This window comes from Choloepus didactylus, chromosome 17, assembly GCF_015220235.1.
Source record: "Choloepus didactylus isolate mChoDid1 chromosome 17, mChoDid1.pri, whole genome shotgun sequence".
In the NCBI taxonomy this organism is placed as follows: Eukaryota; Metazoa; Chordata; class Mammalia; order Pilosa; family Megalonychidae; genus Choloepus; species Choloepus didactylus.
The window spans coordinates 46918974-46940656 of record NC_051323.1 but is presented as its reverse complement, the minus strand read 5'-3'; the positions used below and the strand labels follow the sequence as shown (position 1 = coordinate 46940656).

The 21683-nt window shown below is 54.9% G+C and overlaps 1 protein-coding gene across 3 annotated transcripts; it reads left to right on the top strand.

Moving 5' to 3' along the window:
- Positions 1 to 314: 314 nt before the first annotated feature.
- On the top strand, positions 315 to 21365 carry SIX3 (SIX homeobox 3). Of its 3 annotated transcripts, XM_037807265.1 has the most exons (4): positions 315 to 553; positions 752 to 1565; positions 3387 to 3546; positions 21259 to 21365. In XM_037807265.1, exons 2-4 carry the CDS (start codon positions 760 to 762, stop codon positions 21331 to 21333), a joined length of 1041 nt encoding a protein of 346 aa, XP_037663193.1. In that variant the 5' UTR covers positions 315 to 553; positions 752 to 759; the 3' UTR covers positions 21334 to 21365. The 3 variants fall into 3 exon arrangements, with proteins under 3 accessions (XP_037663193.1, XP_037663192.1, XP_037663194.1); XM_037807264.1 differs by having other exon boundaries at positions 317 to 1565; XM_037807266.1 differs by lacking the exon at positions 21259 to 21365 and having other exon boundaries at positions 321 to 1565; positions 3387 to 4819.
- The last annotated feature ends 318 nt before the right edge of the window (positions 21366 to 21683 follow it).

Below are 21683 nucleotides of genomic sequence, written 5' to 3'. Positions count from 1 at the left end.
CTAATTGCTCATCCCATTCAACAACTCTGTGCCCACGGCTTTTCGAATTTCTGGATCAACTTCTTTGGAAAGAGAGCAAAAGGGGACTCAGAGCGAGAAAAGCAAGGTTGGGGAGAGAGAAAGAGGAGAGGGAAGTGGCGAGATTAAGAGTTGCAAAGATTAAAAAAAATTCTCTTCACCCCCTTCTCCCTCCTCCCCCCCAACCCCCCCGCACTCTGGCTAAGTGGTAAAACCGTCCTTACGTTCTCGGTATTGATTGGCAGGGCTGACAGTGATTGGCAGCGGTTGCCGTGGCAACGCCACAACGACACGCCGCAGACCAATAGAAAAGCGAAACAAAATGTTTCAGTGCTGCACTCACTGTGGATTTAGGGGAGATATTATGAGGCTGTTGTCATTAGGGCGATTGCTGTGGAATCGCTGAATCTTGACTCGGCGGTGGTTGGCTCTCGCTCTCCTCTCTCTCTCCCTCTCCCTCTCTCTCGCTCGGGCTCTCTCTCTGCGCGCGCGCACCGGGCCGCTCGCCTTCCTCCCTCTCTATGTGGCTGCGCGGGTGTGTGTGCGTGTGGATGTGTGTAGGGTGTGGGTGTCCCTTACGCCCTTCCTCCTCCCCCTCCTCCTCCTCCTGCTCCCCCCTCCTTTCCCTCACCTCCTCCCCCCTCTCCTCTCCCTCCTCTTGGTCCTCATCCCCCCTGTCCTCCTCTTCCTCCCCTCTCTCTCCCTCTCCCTGAATTTTCTCCTCTCCTCTCAGGTCAGTCCATGGTATTCCGCTCCCCTCTAGACCTCTATTCCTCCCACTTCTTGTTGCCAAACTTCGTCGATTCTCACCACCGCTCCCTACTTCTGGCGAGTAGCGGCGGCGGGAACGGTGCGGGAGGCGGCGGCGCGGGAGGCGGCGGCGGCGGCGGCAGCGGGAACGGTGCGGGAGGCGGCGGTGCTGGCGGAGCAGGCGGCGGCGGCGGCGGCTCCAGGGCCCCCCCGGAAGAGTTGTCCATGTTCCAGCTGCCGACCCTCAACTTCTCGCCGGAGCAGGTGGCCAGCGTCTGCGAGACGCTGGAGGAGACGGGCGACATCGAGCGGCTGGGCCGCTTCCTCTGGTCTCTGCCCGTGGCCCCCGGGGCGTGCGAGGCCATCAACAAGCACGAGTCGATCCTGCGCGCGCGCGCCGTGGTCGCCTTCCACACGGGCAACTTCCGCGACCTCTACCACATCCTGGAGAACCATAAGTTCACCAAGGAGTCTCACGGCAAGCTGCAGGCCATGTGGCTCGAGGCGCACTACCAGGAGGCTGAGAAGCTGCGCGGCCGCCCGCTCGGCCCGGTGGACAAGTACCGCGTGCGCAAGAAGTTCCCGCTGCCGCGCACCATCTGGGACGGCGAGCAGAAGACGCATTGCTTCAAGGAGCGGACTCGGAGCCTGCTGCGGGAGTGGTACCTGCAGGATCCCTACCCCAACCCCAGCAAGAAACGCGAACTGGCGCAGGCCACCGGCCTCACTCCCACACAAGTAGGCAACTGGTTTAAGAACCGGCGGCAGCGCGACCGCGCCGCGGCGGCCAAGAACAGGTCAGTGGCGGGGCCCGCGGCCTGGCTACCGCTTCCGGGGCCGGGGGAGGGGGAGAGGGGTTGAAATGGGGCGGGCGCGGGATGATGAGGCGGCCGCCGAGCGCCCGAGAGAAGCCGCTACCCCCTGGTCAGTCGAAGAAAGTTCCCACTTGCCCCGCGCGCGTTAAGACGGGCGGGCTGTAGGTTTATTGGTAGCTTTTCCCGAGAGGGGCTTTCCTAGGGAGAAGGTTATGCGTGAGGCCCCGTGGGCCCAACCTCCCTGGTCCTAGCACTTGGGAGCCGCCAGCCCTGCGCCTTACGGGTGTCCGCCTGTTCAGCCCCGGACCCAGCTTGGCACTCCTCCAGAGCCTGGAAAGGAAGGAAAGCTCTCTTTGCTGTCTGGTTCTGGGTGACCACTTGTTATATTTATGCATTGCAAAAACCAGAGGGAAAATCCATGAACATGAAGGAGAGAAAACTGTACTGGGGTCCCCGCCACAAAGAGAAAAGGCTGGCGGCCAACGCGCTGCGCGCCTCCTTCCCGCAGCATTGCAGGTTGCCGGGTCGCGAGTAGGAGAGCCGGGCTGGGAGTGGAGGAGAGGCCTAGCTTACGTGGGTTGGGGATTATGGGAGACATGCTCGCCCTCCTGCCCGAGACGGTTGGTGTCCTCTCCGTCTGCTAAGATGGAAAGCCGGCAGGATCAGCAGGGCTGCCGGCAAGTTGACCATAAAGTCACAAAGTTGTGCTACGTTTGACTGTTAGCAGAGCTGGAGGGCCTGCAGGAAGTAGGGAGAAAAAGAACTAACGGCAAAGAGGCAAGGGAGTGGTAGGGACAAGAGAAGGAAGGGAGGAAGTTGAGTGAAAGCCTGTGTCCATGATCAGTCTGGGAAGGCAATGGGCCTGGTGGATGGCAGGGTGCAGGGCCCCAGCTGCTGACAGTGGCCTGTGGCTGGGCGCTGGGTTTGTTCCTGGAGTTGGGTGTGTGCTTGGTTCCAGGTGGCCCAGGCCTGAACCCATAGTCCTCTTACCCCTGCCTGTGGAGCCCTCTTTTCGCCTGACAGGGGAGCGCCCAGAGCCTCCTTGCTAGGAGTACTCTAAGGCACTTGGTTCAGGCAGCATACACCCTGTGAGGCAGAGGCAGCTGGAGACTGCTCTGTGCTCTCTCTTCTTCTCCTCCCCTTCTTTGCCTCCTTTCTCTCTACCTCTTCTTTCCCCACTTTCCTGCCCCCCGCTTCCCTGTTTTCTCTTCTCCCCCATCCTGTGCCCTTAGCTGAGATTCAGAGAGCAAAACCAGCCGGTTCTACCTGGGAGAGGCAGTGTGTGACTCTGGGTGTGTGTTTGGGGGAGCAGGAGCAGGATGCACTGCGGAACCGACAGCTCCTGGGGCAGCCGGCTCGGTCTGAGGAGCCCCAGGGCCTGCGGAGGAGGAAGCGCCCCATCAGTCCCCTGCTTCTGCTCCTCCGGGGTTTAGCGTTCTCTGCTGCCGGCGCCCTCGGCTCCCCGGGCGGTCGGCCTGGGCTTCTACCTCTCTTTTGAGACCGGCCCGCATCTGGGAAGCCTTGGGAAGCTCTGGATCCAAGAGCCAAGAACCGAGCTGGGGAGGCTCTGCGGAGCTCACAGAGCAGGCAGGTGCCTGGAGGCGGAGATGTGCGCAGAGAGCCGAGTCAGGGGCAGCGACGAGAGGTGCGGGGTGGGAGAGGTCGGGGGAGCGCGCAGGCTGCAGGCCCGGCTCCCACAGGCCCGCGCGAGTGCGGGGAGGCGGCTGGGCGGTTGGGCGGCTCGGTGGAGCGGGGTGACCGGGCCGCTGTTTCAGGGCGGCCGCCGCTCTCTGTCTCCCGCAGGCTCCAGCACCAGGCCATCGGGCCGAGCGGCATGCGCTCGCTGGCCGAGCCCGGCTGCCCCACGCACGGCTCGGCCGAGTCGCCGTCTACGGCGGCCAGCCCGACCACCAGCGTGTCCAGCCTGACGGAGCGCGCGGACACCGGCACCTCCATCCTCTCGGTAACCTCCAGCGACTCGGAATGTGATGTATGATAGCCAAGGCCTCCCTCCCTCCTCCCTCCTCCCCCTCCTTCCCCCTCCTCCTCCTTGCCCTCCTCCTCTTCCTCCTCTTCCTCCTCCATCCCCAGAACAAACCGAAATCAGGATACCCAACCATACACACGTACACATACGCTCCCACCCCAGCCACAAATATATAAAAACCAAGAAAAATAGCAAATTAACCGCAAACCATCAACAACCCCCCAACCACCATCTACCACCACGGCCACCCCAAAGGACCGCGACGCCAACAGACAGTCACAAACGCTGATGTTGCGGGCAGAAAACATAAAGAGGTGACAATTGTATACTTTCTAGGACAAGCACGGCTTCTCCTTTCGGTTCCCACGGACCCGGCACCCCACCTGCATGACGATTTATTTGTATCTGGGAAAATATTCTCTCTAGTTTAAAACGATTTAAAAAGAGTCGACTACACAAAAACCGAGCACCACCACGATGACAAGACGACAAAAGCAAAACAGACAAAAAGAGGAAAAATAAAACCGTCATCTCCTTTCCGAATTTGTACAAAAAAAAAGAGAACTCCTTTGAGAGGGAAATAGCAAATGTTCCTTGCCTTTTGTTGCTCTCTCTTTTTTCCTCTCTTGCCCTCTTTCTTTCTCTTTCTTCTCTCTGTTTTTAAGTCCAAGTATTGGTCAAACAAGATGCAATCTTCTGTTTTTTGTTCAGCAGACAATCATTTTCTTCGTAAGCACCTTTTTCTCTCCACTTCTGTCACTGCCTGAGTGGGTACTGGTTATAAATGTGGAAAAAGAATAGTTATGACTGTAACAGATTTTTATTTTTATTTCAAAATTTTATATGAATTATGTATATCTTAATGATCGGTCATTTTCCCAGTTTGTAATATATGTGTAGAAATTACCTGTATATGATATTGCTTTTCCTCCTCTTCCTTTCTTTCTTTCTCACTCTTCTCCCTCTTTTTACCCCCTTTCCTGCTCACCTGTCTCTTTCCTTTGGGGGGTTCCCCTCCCACTCAGTATTCCTGGCGTTGACGTGGCAATCACTGCCTGGCATGGAGGGCTGGGTTAGGAAAAGGGACCCCATCGCTAGTGAAAGCGGAGAGTGAGACCATAGTATTCTTATGCAAAAGCTATTTCAAGTATTTCTTAGTTGCTTTGGAGGTATTGCTCACTCCCTGTGGGGCGCTTTTACTGTTATCTAACTGTGTGTTTATCTATATGTAAAAACTTTCTAAAGCAAATACAGTATTCTCCATTTTCTTATCATTCCCACAGCCTGGTGTTTTTGTCCACCTCTGGTCCCAGCTCCCTGATGCAATGGCCTGGCCTTTCTTCTGCTGCAGGAGCTGGGGCAGGGTTATACGGCTGGGTCTGAGCTTTTGGGGGGTGGGTGGGTGGCGAGAGCAGGCTCTCCAGAAAATAATCAAAGCCGAATCCTGGGCCAAAACCTAGAGAGGGAGCGGGAAGAGGGTGCGACTGCTGGTTACGAGTTTCTTCCGTGGCAAGGTGCCCTGCGGAGATCCCCAGCAGCGCGTTCCTCCGGGAATTACAGCCAGCCCCTGCCTTTGTGGGTCCTGGGATGTTTGGCGTCCTTGCGTTGCTGTTGCTTTGTTTTTTAAACGGGGAAACACATACTGTTGCCAAACCTAAGCATTCTTCTCCAGCAGAGCTGACAGATTTTGTCTTTTTGGGGGGTGGCAGTGGGGGTGAGGAGGGTAGGAGAGTTGAGGGCCTAGAATCAGGATGGACCCCTCCCTACCCCCCGGGTGTGAGTCTTTGTGACCTTGTGACTTGCTGTGTGTGTGTACGGCTTTTGCTTTGTTTCCCCAAAATTTCTTCCCATCTTTTGGGATCAGTCGGAGACTCTCAAGCCCTTAAGACAGTTCAGAGTTAGTTTACACTTTAAGAGGAAAACCAAAAGTTCACCGCCTCTGGCTAATCAGGTTCCCGCTAACCCCAGGCCTCCCCGCCCAGCGCGGGGTGGGGGGTGGGGGCCCCACAGTTTCCTGGGTTGGTGTGGCTGGAGGCGCCTCCGTCACTCTGGGCCAGGGCGGCCTGCACCCAAGGAGGAGCCAAAGAGGTAATTTCAGAAAACTTGCCTTCACTTGAAAGTCCAATTGCCAAAGCAAGGAGGATTAGGGAGCAACGTGCCTGGAATTTTGCACCCGTTTCCAAACTAATTTTGACTTCCGATTTCCTTTTGACCCCATCCCCTGCAGCGCCCTGAGGTTTACACTAGCTGAGCTGGGCAGAGAGGTGGCCCGGCCTGGCGGTGGGGAAGGTTCCTACATGCGCCCTTATCTAGAACCAGGGCATCAGGAAGACCTTGCCGGTTTGTAAGTCCTTCAGTGGCTGGGCCCACAGTGTCAGAAGCTTTGTGTGTGTTCACTACCTGGGGAAACATACCTCAGGATGCCACATTTCAGGCCATCTCAGACAACCCTGACCCAGGTAGTAGGTACCCTTGGGGAAGGAGCTGTCTGGGTCCTTCCCAGCTTGAGCCTCTGTTCTGGTGCACATAATCATGTCTGGGGTGAGAGGCTCTGTCACTCACTCTCATTTCTCAGTGGTTTGTCACCTACGTGACCCACAGCTTGGTTCTGGAAACCCAAAGAAGCGTTTGCTTCAGAGAGTGTGGAGGGTCTGACATGGGATCCCTACCCAGCCATCTAATTTGAATTGGCGGGTGGAAAGAAAGGGGGTAGGACCACTGGACAGTGACTCTGGAAGGGCTTAGGCTGGTGTCACCAGAACAGGTGCCTATTTGTCTGGGGATATGGGATAAACCCATACCTGGCTGAGAAAACAAGTTGGGGGCATCTAGTACCCACGCGTCCTCCACTGCAGAAAACAGGCTATCAGACCCCACAGCCGCCTTAGCTTTGGGGGCCTCGGCCCTACTGTGCTTCACCAGCCAGTTGTCTATCTGGCTGTCTGTCATCTGTTACTCTCTCAACTGTGTTTCTATCCAGCTTTGCATAAATATCAATACTGCACTTTCTGAACTTACAGATTCTTGCAAAAGGAGCATGTGTGCTTGTTTTGGGTGGTGTATATGTGTGTAATTTTGAATGCTGGGTCTCCACAAGGCAGTCAAGATCTACATAAAAAGGGGTGCGTGTGGGTGTGTGATGTTTGGTATAAATGCATGTACAGTGCATCAGTGCGTACCCAATATGTGTTTTCATATATATTTTCTATAGTGTAGCTATTTGTGTGTGGTTTGGGCAGTTCGTACGTACTTAGTTCTGCAAGGAGTGCATGTCAGGGTGTCTCCAATATAACTGTGGGATGCTGTGTGTGCACTGTCTTTCTGAGCACTGGACATGATGTCTTGTGGGTCCTTGTTGTGGTTTGGACATGTGTGGGCTCTCTTGTTCTGCAGGCTGCCCACCCCTAAGGACCTTTCTGTCCCTTTAGGGAAGGGGGGTCACAATGGCTGTTCTTTGACCTGAAGGCAGAGGGGGCTGGGGCTCTTCAGCTTCCCCAGCCCACTTTTTACCCTGACACACTGCGTTTATTCCCTCTATTTGGCCCCTGCCCCTTTAAACATCCGACTGGGGCGAAAGAGGTCCTTTCTGACCAGATTCTGCCTTTGACCGGCTGCCTGCCCATTCTCTCCGGGTCCCCTCAAAGCCACAGCCAAGGCCCCTATTGCGAAATTCACCCGCGGTCCCAATGGGCCTCAGTCAGTGTCCCAAGGGCCGCCTGGGCTGAGCTGAAGTCCCTCTTGGGCTCGCGGAAAAACCATCTTAGCCTTTGTGCTCAGCCCTCACCGCCTAGGAAGGCTGCGGATTGTGCGCCGGCCGGTGGAGTGTGTGCACCCCTGTGGGCTCTCGCGGGGGCTTCGGGCAGGCGGGACGAGCAGGCCTTAGTGTTCACCATCCCTCACCTCTGTCCGCGCGGGTGGGCCCGCTGCTCTCCTGGTGTACCAGAGCGTGCGCACTCGCAGCCCTGTGCGCACGCGGCGCCCTTCCGCCTGGCGCCCCAGCCCGCGCACTCTGTTTTGGAGCCTTTCAGGTGTGTGTAGGCCTCTGAGAACTTGGCCGCCTACTCTAAGGTGTGAAGTGCTTGAGGACTAACAGCCAGTTTGGGTTATCTTTTTCATCCCTGCCTCTCTCAAAGAAAAACAATGTCAACCTGTGCCGGAAACCTGAACAGACAGCGTGGAATGTGTAACTGGGAAAAATCTGTACCTGCGTCTCAGCTCCCTAGAAGCCGCTTGCCTGAGGGAAGGTAGAGCAATTTACCCCTTCCAGTCAGCTCACCTCTCTGGTCGCCCTCATCGCCCCGCCCCAGCGCTGCGACCCCACGCGGGTCCTCTTCCTGCCCTCCTTCACCGATCCTGCGCAATCGACTGCCCAGCGACAGCCTTGTCGATTATCCGCGGCGAGACGCACAGCTGATTAAAATGAAATGACCCGGAAACTGCCACGACGCGGGCGGGGATGCGTATCAATAGTGGGCTGGAGGCCCAGAAGCCTGAACGGTCCGGGCTGGGATTGGGATTGGAGGTGGCGGCACTAGCCAGGCGGGGCCTGACTTGGGGCGTGGGGGCGGACTCCAGTGAGGTGCTGGGACTGCCAGGCCCTGGGCTAGGAGAGCCGAGTGGGGTGGGACAGGAAACCTAATGTGGACTGTGGCCCGCAGGTTCTGAAAGGAGAATCGGCCAGCCAGGCCCATTCGAGATCCAGCCCATCACCCAGGTCGCAGGAGCTTGTGGCCTAGTCCCAGGCCTGGGGCGCTTGGGGCGCGCTGGGCCTCTCTGATCAGGGCGCTTGGGGCGCGCTGGGCCTCTCTGATCAGGGGACGTCCCAGTCTCCCTCTCCTGTCTTCCTCTGCCTTCGTGGCCGTCTCGGTCCCCTCCTGAGCCTTTGTGTGACTGTCACCTGGAGTGCTGGCTGCCGTCTCGGGGGCTTTCCCGGGTCCTCCACACCCCCCCCCAACCCTCGGGCTGAGACGCCTGCGCCCCCCAAGTCCTCGCTTTTAGGCCCCCTCAGCTTCCCGTCGCCCGGGCCCTTTCCGGCCCCAGCTGAGCTAAGCCTCCTCCGCCCCAGTGCGCGGGCTGCGGCGGCCGTCTGGCCTGAGGGAGGGTGGGACGGTGGGACCGAGCCCGGGAGGAGGGGCGCAGTGCTAGCCCGGCTCCGATTTCTCCGGTCAGCTGAGCACAACTTTCCATTCGAGTGTATTCATGCAGCGGCTGATTGAGCTCCCCTGCGCCGGGCGGGGCTCGGCGGGAGCAGACAGGCACAGCCAGCCTGACGGAGAGTAAACACACACACACACTTCATCTACACAAATCTACCCTCCCCGTGTTATAGACACATCCACACTCCCTCACCCGCAGGTCATTTCATCATAAAAACAGTATAACCTTTTCCCTCCCACACCCACCGACCCCCAGAGGGCTTCCCCAACACCCTTAGACCTCCTTCCATACTCAGCAAGGGGCCTGCCTTTCTGATTTACTCTTTACAGGTTCTACAGCAATCCTTAGACACAAACACAAGAGCCCTTCATCCTCCTTCTCTCCTGCAGGCATACATCTCCAGGACGCACACACCCCAAACCAGAACAGATGCAGACGCAAACATGCCCAGCCTCACAACCACATGCTCCTGCAGAGCTATCCAGATTTACACTGCACTAGAAAAATGTCGGCATAAAACAGCATTAGCAACAATGAACATGTTAGTGCACAAACTTATATATGGTGGGTTGAGGCTCACCAAAAGTTCACACACAGGAAAGGACAACAAATACAGTCAGGGAATACAGCCATTGCACACTCACAAAGACAACTGCACAGAGGAGATGCAGAGAGGAAACCTTCAGGCACACACAAACTATACACATGAGCCATAAAATAGAAATGCCACCCAGAGCATACCAATCCCCAAACCACCCTAGGCACTGAGTCCACTGGTTTATCCAATCTCACCCACTCCCAGCCCACGCGCGCGCGCGTGCACGCACACACACACACACACACACACACACACACACCAGGCTTTGACTCAAAGAAGGCAGGTAGAGAACTAGATAAGCATTTCAGAGAAACATGCCTAGTCTTGGGGTAGTCAGGTAGAGAATAGAGTTCTTCATTTTATAATCCACCCTCCCTGCCAAATGCCCAAGATGTGCTGTTTTGGAGAACAAGAAGGGAAGAAAGAACAAGGGAGAGTGAGAGAAATTATGAAGTCTCTAAAAGGGCAAAAGGAGAGGGAAGAGAAAGGAGAGGGGAGTTGAAACAGAAAAAAAAATGGAGAGAGACAAAACAGAGAAGAGGGAAGGAGCAGGAGAGATTAGAGAAAAAATGGGGAGCAGCTGCTTCCCAGGCTCAGGCAGGGTGAAGATCAGACCTGGGCAGGGAGAGGGGTGCCACTGCAAGCACGGGAACAAGTCAGTCTCTGAGAAAGTGCCTAGGGGAGCATTCTGACTTGTGGCTGGCTGCACCTGGGAAGAAGACCAAGTACTGAAATTGTGCATGGCAGCCTGTGGCCCAGAAGTGCCCATTCTCCCTGTGGGCCGGGCTGTCCAGGCAGCTTCCCCTGCCCAGAGGAGGCCCAGCCAAGAAAGCACCCACCTGCACATGCAACCCCTCCTTGCACTGGGCAGCAGTCTCTCCCCTCACACTGCACATTCTCAGAGATGCTTCCCATGACTCCATTCCTATGACACACACTGCCACCCACTAAACGCAAGCATACACTTAGCCCTCTGCACAGGGACGAGCTCCTCCCCTCTCCCCCCATAGCACAGGAACAGAAGCACCTCTTGTAGCAGTATCTCCCACTTTTCACAAGTAAGGCCATCACTTCACTGGGCTTTCTTTTCTTTTTTTCTTTTTTTTTTTAATAAAAGGAAAGGGCCTTAGCCTTCAGGAGTCTAACACTTCAGATGCTGAGGGCTTTATAGAATGTGCTGGCAAGAAAGCAAAGCACAGGGAAAGCCATATACACATGTGTACATCTCCTGAGGTTTTTCCTACACCCCAGCACCATGGGAGTACTGACTGCAGGGGGGGCTCAGGGAGGAGGCCTTCTCTGGGGGTGGGTGGAAAAGACTGTGGGGCCCTGGAGGGGCTGCAGACCAGGCAATCGTAGGCTGTTCTCTTCCCCTTAGAAAAGGGGAGGCATGGGACTTGGGCAAGTTCCTTGGGGTCTTCTCAGGAACCTGAAAGGAAGATCTGACTGGAGGATCGGGGCCCGCAGGTGACAGAGCCCGGCCCTGCGTGAGGGAGGCAGTCCTCTGGGGATCAGTGCCGGGATCCTGGGGCCGGTTCCTGGAAGACTCGGACTCGGCTCTGGGGGTGTGCGCTGCCTTTGGTCCCTGCGTTACCACTGGGCCTCCGCAGCGCGCTCTTTCGAGGTACCTTGGTCCCCTCCTTCTCCGGCTCAGACTCTTTCTTCTTTCCGGCCGCTGGGAGGCGCTGTGGCCGAAGCCCGGGGCAATACCGGCCTGACGTTCTGGTCAGCCCGCGTCGGGTCCCCGCAGTGCTGGGTTGCCCTAGGCGATCCGCGAGCCTGCGGCTGGGGGCAACCTGGAGTCCTTCCAGGCTGGCCATGGCTAAAGCTCGTTGGATTTGGAGATGAGTATTTACTGTCATAACGAATTCAGGAACATTATTAAACAGAAATTCTTAGCAGGGCCCCTTAATGAGTAAACGCGCGGCCCTGACTGCAGCATTCGGAAGGGCTCTGCGCCCCCCCTGCCCGCCCCTGCCCTGCCCCGGACGCACTGGCGTGGCCAGGCCAGGCGGGACTAGGAGACGGGTGGGACGGACGGACAGACAGACATAAGTACACATGCAGGCCTGCGGAGTCTAGGCCCCGCCACGTCACCACTGCATCCTCTGGTCGTCTCTGAGTTGGATATGGTCTCAATTATACAAGAAGGGGAAACTGAAGCTCAGAGAGGGACATGACTTGACCACTGTCACAAAGCCACCTTCTGTCTTCACCCTGCCACACATGAGCATTTGGTGCCCCCACTCCAATCTTCCTTTCCGGTGGGCTTATGGCGTCCAGGAAGATACTTTCCTGAGACCCTTCACTGAGCACGCGAGATGAGGCAAATGCAAGAGAAAGGAGTGGGTAGGTCGGGGAGCAGCCAGCCTTGCAGGGATGTAGTCCTGCCGGGAACGCGCCTCCTACGCACCGTTTACTGGGACCCAAACCGACAGACGCACCCCACAAGGGCCCAGAGGGTTAGCAGCGGATTCCCCTGGCTGAGTGGACGTGATTGAACCACCAGCGCTTCCCGGTGGGATGGAACTTGGCGGTGTGTATTTGAATGTGAAGTGTGTGTATATATATGACCTCTGTTGAGTGTGTAGAGAGGCTATTGTGCACATTCCACTGAGATGCAGGAGAGACATTTATATTGTGCCCATATCACGTCTACCTGTAGATGGGGGGAGGGGGTCTGCCCAGACCGATGCGTGCTTGAGGGTACAGGCATCCAACTTGGTCCAAAAATATTAATGAAGCTCCCTAAGAACTGAGGAGGGAGTGACGCAGTGAAGCTCTGGCCCCCGCCCTCAGGCTGCTCACAGTCCTGCAGGAGGGACAGGCGGTGTGTCACAAACCACTGGCGGAGCTGCACAGGATATTGCCGCGAGTGGTAACTTCACCATTAATCACAATTTTGGGGCTGGGGACAGGAACGGCTTCTCTGAAGAGAGAGCTCTTGACTGAGACAGATGAATTGGATTGAGGGGACGAGAGTCTAGGCAGGACCAGCAGGGACAAAGGCCTGGGGAAGGTGTGCTGTTCCAGTGCAGAGCAGTGGTGGCTTGTGCCTCGGGTGCCACGGATCCTTAGGGACTGGTGTTGAGAGGAAGCTGGTTATTGAGTCTGAGAAAAGGAGGAGTGGGGATCGGCCACAGGGTCAGGCAAGTTGTGTGGCATTGATCCTGTGGGCCATGCGGAGCCAAACTAGGCTTCCGGAAGAGCTTAAGTGGACATATCCAGATCTAGGCTTAAGGCCTTCGGGGTGGGGTGGGGGGTGGGGGACAGTGAAGCTGTAGACAGGAAGGCCCGTTAGGGAGTTATTTATGCCAAAGGGCAGGTGAAAAGTGAGGAGGGCCTGAGAGGAGGCAGAACAGGTTAAAGATATTTCCAAAGAGGAATAGCCAGGCATCGATGACCCTTTGGAAACCTACCGGCGGTCTGGTGATGTGATTCCAGTGTTTGTCCCCCTATCATGGCTTGGACTTGGCTCCAGATCGCCCCCTGTGACCCCGGCCTCTCCTAAAGCTCACCTGCACCCCCTAGACACTGTCTAGGGGACTCCGCGAGCCAATCAGACTGGTGCACCCTGTCTTGAAACCGTGGATGTCCACACTCAAGCTGGGAGTCCGGTGCGGCCGGGTCTGCTCCCATGCCCCACCCCCCCCTTCTGCTTTAGTTCCACTGGGGCAGAAATACCCTCTTCGCGCTGGGGTGGGGCAGAACCGCGAAAGCTTGAGCCCCAGACCCCGAGGCTTGGCGGGTCTCCCAAGAGTAGCTGGAGTGACCCGAGAAGACCAGCCCACTGGAAACTGGGGCCCGCGAGAAGGGTCTTCGAGAGTCAGAGGTGGCGCAGGGGACCCAGGACGCGTGCGCCGCCGAGCGCGCCTCTCCACGGGGCTGGAGAGTGTGTGTCCGAGCCCCGCAGACTGCGCAACTTCCGTGCGTGAAGTCACCTGCAAACCGTTTCGCGCGTGCTCCTCCCAGCGGGCTCCAGTTGTCAAGATAGTCCAGTGCGGGAATCTTCCGTTTAAGCCACTAGGACATTTAGGAAGGCTTTCGCAGCTGCGGCAACCTTCTTCCACGCGGAGAAGGCGTCGGTTTCAGAGCCGCGCAGCTTTGGCGATATCGTTATTGGACAAATAAGGGTTCAGAGACCCGGTGAAACAGAGTGAGTTGAAGTCGAACTCGGGTTTCTTGCCCCCCTCCGCCCCGCCCCCTTCCTGGTTTCCTTCCATTGCCCCTCGCGGCCTCTCACACCTGTTTCTTGCGAGCATAGAGAGCGCATGTGAGCAGAGCGCGTCTGTGCGCGTGGGTGTCTGCGTGCATGGCCTTTGGACGATTCCGCGCTCGCTCGTGTCTGCTGCGTGTGTGTGGGTGTGTGTGATAGATATCGGGGGGCAGGACAGGAAGCCTCTTCTAGGAGTGTGACCCCGGATGCCGAGCGGTTGGAGAGGCAGGGGAATTGGATCCGTGTCCTCGGAGATGGGAGAATAGGGGATTGGGCAGAAGACGGGTGCGGGTCAGGGAATTTAGATTTCAGGAGTCCCTAGAGAAGTTTCCAGTTTTAGGTGCTAGAGACTTCGAAGACTTCTCTGCCGCCTCGGGGGACCCCAAGATCCTGGCCGGGGGCTCAGCCCTCCACTCCACTGCAGGGTGGTGGGATGCACCTCTGCTTTCGCCGTGCTCACCTAGGCAGAAAGAAAAAACTCTGGCGGGAGGCAGCGCGCGGTCTGGGGCCATTGGCGAGTTTTTGCTGCCACCTCGCGGCGGCGGCGGCGGCGCGCAGCGCCCCAGTCCTCTGCCCGCCGGCTCTGGGAGCAGCCATGCCATCCTATCCTTTACCTCTTGGTCGTTCCCAGATGCTCCTTCGCCCAGACAGCCTCCTTCTCTCAAAGGGACCAAACGCTGTCTTATACCAAAGTCTACAGTTCTGCTCTTGTAGGACCTTCCACCTTGGCTTGTGGGGTCTGGCTTCCCCTTTCTAGCACCTTCCTCTTGCTTTAGGATTTTACCCTGTAGCTGTCCACAATAGGTGGGCAATAGGTGCAATAAGTGACTCAAGCTAAGGCTTCCTTTTTCCTGTACCATGAACTTCCTCTCCTGCAGATGCCTTGGGGTCTCCTACTGATGGAGTGTGGATCTGTGCTTCCACATGACTGTGTCTGGAGGGAATGCCTGCCCAACTCAGCACCCATCCATCTCCTCCACAGCACTTGCTGAGACCTGTCATGTGCAAGGCACTGTCGGGGCCAGCCAAACGGCTAACATAGACCCTGCATCTGCGACCACAGTTTGGTGGAAGCAGAGAAATGCAAACATATAAATTATAATTTAAATGGCCGTGGGTGTGTTAAAACACAAATCAGTGGGAGTCCAGAAAAAGACATTTGGGGCAGAACTTGATGGATAAGTACGACTTTTTGCAGGCATGGAGGGAAGGGAATCCAGAGGCTGGGAAGAGCATGCCCAAAGGCACTGATATGCAAAAGGACTTGGGTGCTGAGAGGGACAGCTGATTTGGGGGGGTGGGGTGCTCTTAGGGCTCACAGTGAAGGCATTGCCTCACTCTTAACAGGATAGCCAGTTTTGGCTAGTGTATTTAGTAGGATCACAAAATGTCAGCGGTAAAGGGAACCTTTGAAATCACTGCTTTCCCCACTTAAATAGATAGGGAAACTGAGACAGGATGGCTATGTCTCTGGCCTTAAGTACACAGCTGGTTAGGAGGCCCGCTAACTCTATAGAATCCAAAATGGCGCCTGAGGCAGTCTGGGCCCCAATGGCCGGTGCTCTTGGTGGCAGAGAGGAGCACGGGGAGTCATAAGGGCCCTTGCCCTTTTCTCAGTCACAGGTTTCCCTGCCCGGTTCTCTCTTATGCAGTGTAAATAGTGATCCCCAGTCTCTTGCCTACAAATCCAAATTTCAAAAAACTGAAAACCAAAAGGGTTTTGTTTTGTTTTGTTCAGTGAGTTTTCTGCCAAAACTATTTTGCATCAAAATCTGACCTTAAGTGATGTGAAGCTATTTATAGCCTTTATTTATCCCATGGGCATGGGTATCAGGTGTTTTGTGGCAGAAATATTAATGCATTTGATTACAGGTACTGCCCGATGCTGACTAAGGAGGTTATATAACATATGGCATATATGCGCCATTATATTTAGCTTTTTGAAATCGCCAAGATTCTGAATTCTCAATGCATCTTACTCCAAAGGTTTTGGGAAAGGGATTGAGGCTGTATTGTCTGAGGATAAAGAGGCTCATGGTGGGAGAGGAGGTTGGGTAGAGTAAGAATTTAATGTAAGTGGGTAAACCATGAAGGGTAAAGTTCACAGGAAGGACAGGTCACGTTGGCTAAGGGACAGGGTCACGGAGCCAGCCCAGCAATCATGGTGGCATCCTGCAGGGCCCCAGGGGGAAGGGTCTTGATTTTTACACAAACAGGAGAAGGTAGATAAATCCTGGCTCCTGACATTAGGGGGGAGAGAGGGGAATTTTTAGCATTCTGATCATCTTCCTGGCATCCCATCTGTTAGATCTTGCCCACACCCAGACCCCTGTCTCCAAACCTCCTCCCTCACATCGAAGCCCAGTGTAGCCTTACATAGGACCTTCCCTGGTGAGTTGGGCCGGCTGGCTCCCAGGCCAAGTCTAGTCCACAGCAAACTGAGGGATCTCTTGCAGTTCCAGGCTTACCTGTAAGGAGGGAGGGGTTCCATGGGAAGTTGCCCAGGCTTCCTGTGGTCATTTGTGCCTATCTCCAGTAGCACGACTGCTCCCCTGGCCAGCATGGAGGAGCTGGCCTGGGCTGGGCTATGTTCCGACCTAATTAGCCACGGGGCCCTCTGGGGGTGATCTCGTAGGTGAGCCTCCAACCAGTCCTCGGCCCACATGAGCATGGGCTGTATCCTGCCTGCTCTTCTGCAATCGGGAGCCAGAGTATCTGGAGGAAAAACGGCTTCGGACATGGAGGACAAGCCTCCTCTGCTCCCTGGCTGGGGAACCATCTGGGAACCTCAGTGCTGGTGAAAGCAGAGAGCACAGAGAATGGGCTGGGGCAGGGGGATCAGTGTTGGGATGAGGGTCTGGAACGGACATGAGTCTGGATCTTTCTTCTTCTCATTCTTAGTCCAGAGGCTTTAGAACTGAGGGTGACCTTGCCTCCGTCAAGGCCTTTGGGGTCCACATTTAGTGAGCTTTGGTCGATGGACATCCCTCAACAACAGCAGAAATATAAATTTTCCTTTTCACCCAAGTGAGTTCTAGAACTCTTTCCCCTGAGTGGGGGAGGGGCTAGAAAGGACAGAGGTAGAGAAGGGAATACTTAAGGCCTGAAAAGGGTTTCGAAAAAATTGTAGTAAAATACACTTAAAAGGAAAGTCACCATTTTAACCATGTTAAAGTATATAATTCAGTGACATGCAGTAATTCACAATGTAGTGCAACCATCAACACTGTCTAGGTCCAGGACATTTCATCACCCCAAAAGGAGACCCCGGAAACATTAACAGTCACTCCCCCCGCCCACCTCCTCTCAGCCCCTGGCAACCACTGATCTCCTTTCTGTCTCTACGCATTTGCCTATTCCGGACATTTCATATAAATAGAATCATACAATGCGTGGCCTTTTGTGTGTGCCTTCGTTTGCTTCATAGTGTTTTCAAGGTTCATCCATTTATAACATGCATCAGTACTTCATTCCTTTTTATGGCTGAGTAATAGTACATTGTATGGATCGACCACATTTTATGTACCCATTCATCGCTTGACAGAAGAAGGGTTTTAGAGGACTCCCAGCGAGGGCTGAGGCTGAGGGGAGGACCTGCCGGACTCCATGCACTGGGCCACCCCGGCCTCCTGGTTACTGTTTTTAGCTGTAGAAGGAAAGTCGTCTGGGCTGGCTGTACATGGCTGTTGTGGTTTTCAGGTGCCTCCTTCATTTAGAACAATTCTAACCTGCTCCTGGATGAAGAAGGAGAAAGGGAGCTTGCAGTCCCCTAGGACAGGAGACAGGAGGGAATCTGGGGCCATTGGAAGCCAGGGGTGATGTGTGATGGCGAAGTCCCAGCTGGAGATCAGGGATGGCTCCTGGGGCAGCCCGGGGCGAGAACTTCAGCACATAGACGGCTGGGAGGAGCTGAGCGTTCTCTCCTTCTGCATGGGTTTCCCACTCCCGCCCTCTATTCCTGCTTCTAGCGTCTTCCATTTTGCTGCTGAGTCAAGGGAAAGATATGACCTTCACCTTCAGTGATAAGAGGTGGCTTAGTTCAAGAAGTTTCAAAATTGAAGAAATAACAAAGGTCCCTTTCAAGAAACTGTAATTCAGCAGAGATGAACTCTCTGACTAAACCGCCTTCTTGGCTGGGACCAGCTCTCACTTTTAATGACGCCTCCTTCCCAAAGCTGGGCTCTCCCCTTGGTGCCAACATTCACTTAACACCCTTTCTCCAGACCGGGGGACTCACCCCTCGAGGCTGACGGAGGAGAAGACGAGCATTTATTGAATGCTTCCTGCGTGTTAGGTAATGTCCTAGGTTCTTTCACCCATCTTATTTCTTTTAGTCCTCCCAGCATTTTGGGATCAATATTTTTATCCCCATTTTACAGTTGAGGCTGTTGAGAGGCTGAGGGGATTTTCGGGTGATTGTTGCTCCTAGCCCTCACCCCAAAGTCTCCTTGTAATAGGGTAAGGGGTTCCACCCCAAGCTTTCCTCTCTTCCTTCTCCCAGGAAGGCCGTGAGACTATGGGCCTGATGGTAGAGTGTAGGGGTCCCCTGTAGGGGAGTGGCCGGGGGCCCTGAGCTCTGGGGGATGCTTCCAGAAGGCCTGGCTTGAGGCCATGCTTCCAGAAGGCCTGGCTTGAGGCCAACCCTGGGGAGCTCCTTTCCCTCAGGCACCGTCAGAGCAAATAGTCAGGATGACACATCCCCTTACCTCTCCAGATGAGGCTGCTCCCTCCCCATCGGGGCTCAGTTCTTCCTTCTGTGGCAGAACTCCCCCCTCAACCTTCCGACCCTCTGTGAGAACTTTGGCTGTGTTGTTCTCAGTGTTTGTTTAAAGTGTTATAACATCAAACACTTGTAGTGATAGGAGACTGGAACTGCACTCCCGTGGAATATCTGGGCTCCCGGGTCACTGGAGAACAGCTTAGAGGCAGGGTGGGGCTGCTAACCTGAGCTGGAAGAGGGACTTGGGATACCTGAGTTGTTGCTCATTGCTGGCCTGTACAGAAGTGGAGCCTCTGACAGGAAACAGGAAGTCTGCAGGTGGGCCAAAGGGGAAGGTGGTGTTAGGGCAGCCGAACAGAGGACGAGCTCGGGCTGTGGGGGCAAGTTGCAGTGCAGTGTGGAAAGCATCAGGCCAACACAGTGCCCTCCTCAAGATGCCCTGGCTCTCAGAGAGCCCAAGATGACGTCCTACCTGGCCTTACAGTGCTTTGGGCACCCACCTTGAGTTCCCAACTGGATAGGTTCCGGGCTGTAGTGAATGCATCTTTCATTGCCCACAGCACCCAACACAAAGCCTGGCAAGGATTTGTTGCATTGATGAGTGAGTGAGGGACTGACTAAGCATCAGATCAGAGCCCGCCCGTCAGGAAATATGCTTGGAGAAACCATCAGGTGCCCCATGAAGGACACACTGGACCTGGAGCCTTGGTTAGGGCTGCCTGGGCAGGGCAGGGCAGCCTGGAGCTGCCAAGAGGCATCTCTGAGGTCAGATGAAAAGGAAGCAACCAGAAGGCCTGCAAGGAGGAGGTAAACCACCAGCTGGCCAGCGAGGTCAAGAAGGAAGGGAGTGGGGCACATTTGGAAGAGCCGAAAAGAAGGCCGTGTGGGGCGATGCTGAAGTACCTGGAGCTGAGACCTAGAACGTCCTTGCTGAGATCCATTTGGACAGTAGTACTTAAAGCTCTCCCCCTAGTTCTTTCACCACCCATCATGTTTTGACAAACTTTAGAATAGCCCTATTATCTCTCCCTGCTTCTTAATGAATTTAAAAGCCATCCATTTGAACACAAGCCTTCACATCCAATTATCTTATTGTAAAATTAGGAAAACGTGCCTAAATCAACATTCCCATTTTCTTTACGTAAATGTGTAGGCTGAGCTGGCTTTGTATGGCAAGTTCCAGTAATGGGTGTGCCTCAGAATACCAGGGGAGGCAATGGATTTCACAAGGAACGACAAGAAAAAGACCTCACCATGCCTCCCTGCACATTTAGTTCAAAACTGCCACGCATCCATGCACTCCAACGGCAGGTACACCTGTTCCTGTTGACTGAACCTAGAGTTTTGTACGTCAACATCTCTCTGAAGAAAGGACCCCCCACATGTGCCATAAGCCCAAATCACCACCCTGATATACATGTGATTTGATTTTAGGAAAAGGGTGATATATTCCTGGCTGGTTTGTGTTGGTGGCACACATGTGTGAGCACTCTTCCGAGAGGTGCTGACACAAGGAGGTCAAAGAGATGTTAGAGAGGGGACCTGGGTTTGAATCCCACTTCTTCCATGTAATAGCTCTGCAGTCCTGAGCTTCCTAAGTCTGATTTCCTGTAAATGGGTACACTAGCACATATCCTGCGAGGGCTGATGTCAGATTAATGAGCTAATGTTCACGTGCAGCACCCGGTACAGAGTGGGTGCTCAGTAGCTGCCTATAGAGAAGACACAGGTGTGGTGGTGGCAGCTCTGAAATGAGGCAGTGGTGGTTGGGGCTGGAAGAGAGTAAGGCTGGGAGGGTCTGTCTCCGGCCCATGGGCTCCCCCTGTTGGGCCACGTGGTAGATGCTGGGCCCAGCTGAGCCCCTGATTCTGGGCTCCTCCATTCCGTTTCAGGGCCTGAGGCTCCCAGCTGCCCCCTTGGGATGCCAGCACTACCCTGAGCCCCAAGTGCTGAATCTCCACTTCCCTTGATACGGCCAAAGTGAAGGGCTTTGCAGATTTGTAGCAGACACAGTCTGGGTTTCCATTTCAGAAGCTCTCCTCATCCCGGTTGCATTTCATCTCTTCCTTGGTTCTTTAGTTCCATTTTTTTCTAATGTCAAGGAGTGAGGCCAAGGTACCCCAGCATAGCCCTGGCTTTCTCTCCTTCCCCCCACTCCTGCTGCTTTTCCTTTTTACCCATCTCTCTGCTGCTTGCAGGATGGACATTAACTTGTCACTGGCTCCTCCAGCATCTCCTTCTCTAAGGTCTCCTTCCATCATGTCTGCTGCTGGCCCTGGGATTCAGCTATCAGTTCCCATTCCAGAGATGAGAAAGTGGAGCCAGAGAGTGAATGCCAAAGTAAGGTCAGGGTCAAGGCCGGCAGTCTCCTGTTGGAGGAAAGGACACCCGGGAAACCTAGGAAAACAATGGAAAAGACCTAGTCCTGGTACCCTGCAAAATCTGTCTCAGCCATGGCCATTGTCTCTCCTATACTTCTAGAGCAGCATTTTCCAAACTTACCTGACCACTTGGGCCACCTGAGGCTCTTGTCAGTCACAATTGAAGAAGAGGAATCAGGTGCTCTACGTGATTCCTCCGAATAGTAAGATTGGAAAGCCTCTCTAGGACCTTACTACTCAGAGTGGAGAGGAGGTGCATTCCAGCAGCATTGGCATCACCTGGGGACTTGTAAGATGTGCAGTCTCAAGTGGCACCTGTAATTTTAAGAAGCTCCAAGGTGGTTTGTCTGCACAAAGGCATCACTAATTCCTCAAGGTGACATGGTATGGGGGAGAATCAGGCCTTGTAACCTTGGTCATGTCATTCCAACAACCTGCATTCTCACTTTTTCTTCTCTGTGAATTGGTGGTAATAATATCTGACACTTGTGATGATCACATTGGATGCTCAGTTGAAAACAGTTCACTAAGTTGAGAAACCATGACTCTTCTTTTGTCAGGCCTTTACCCTTGGCTGTTGTGCCCAGGACTCCCCATCCTGTCTGTCTTCTCACAGGTGCTGGCCTTGCCACCCGGCCACAGTGTCCAGGCTGACGGTCCGAAGGTGGGGCTCCTCGGCTCCTGCAGATAAACTCCAGGAGGAGATGGTCAACTTCAGGTGGGCCATCAGCTTGGCCATGCCCACGGCTTCTCCCTCCCACCCGCCCCTTTGGCCGTGGAGAGCAGATGCCCGATCACTCATTGGAAAGACGCTGCAGAAGAACTGGGAGAACAAACACAGAGTCCCATTGCCAGAGGGACAGATCCACTGCCAGGGCCTCAGCCCAGAGCAACTGTGCTGGTCCCAGGAACAGCTCACGTGGAAATTGGTTTGGGTGATGGGATGGCCTTTTGAGGGTCCTTGGGGCTGGAGTGTGGCTGGACTGGGGCCAGCAGCTACAGCACCACAGGGGTGAGGAAATGGTCCTGGAGCAGAAGATG

Excerpts from the sequence above, each read along its gene's own strand:
- SIX3 (XM_037807265.1), top strand. The coding sequence starts at position 760 with ATGGTATTCCGCTCCCCTCTAGACCTCTATTCCTCCCACTTCTTGTTG. Across the intron at positions 1,566-3,386 it reads GCCGCGGCGGCCAAGAACAG|GCTCCAGCACCAGGCCATCG; the intron begins GTCAGTGGCGGG and ends TGTCTCCCGCAG. Across the intron at positions 3,547-21,258 it reads CCGGCACCTCCATCCTCTCG|GTGCTGGCCTTGCCACCCGG; the intron begins GTAACCTCCAGC and ends GTCTTCTCACAG.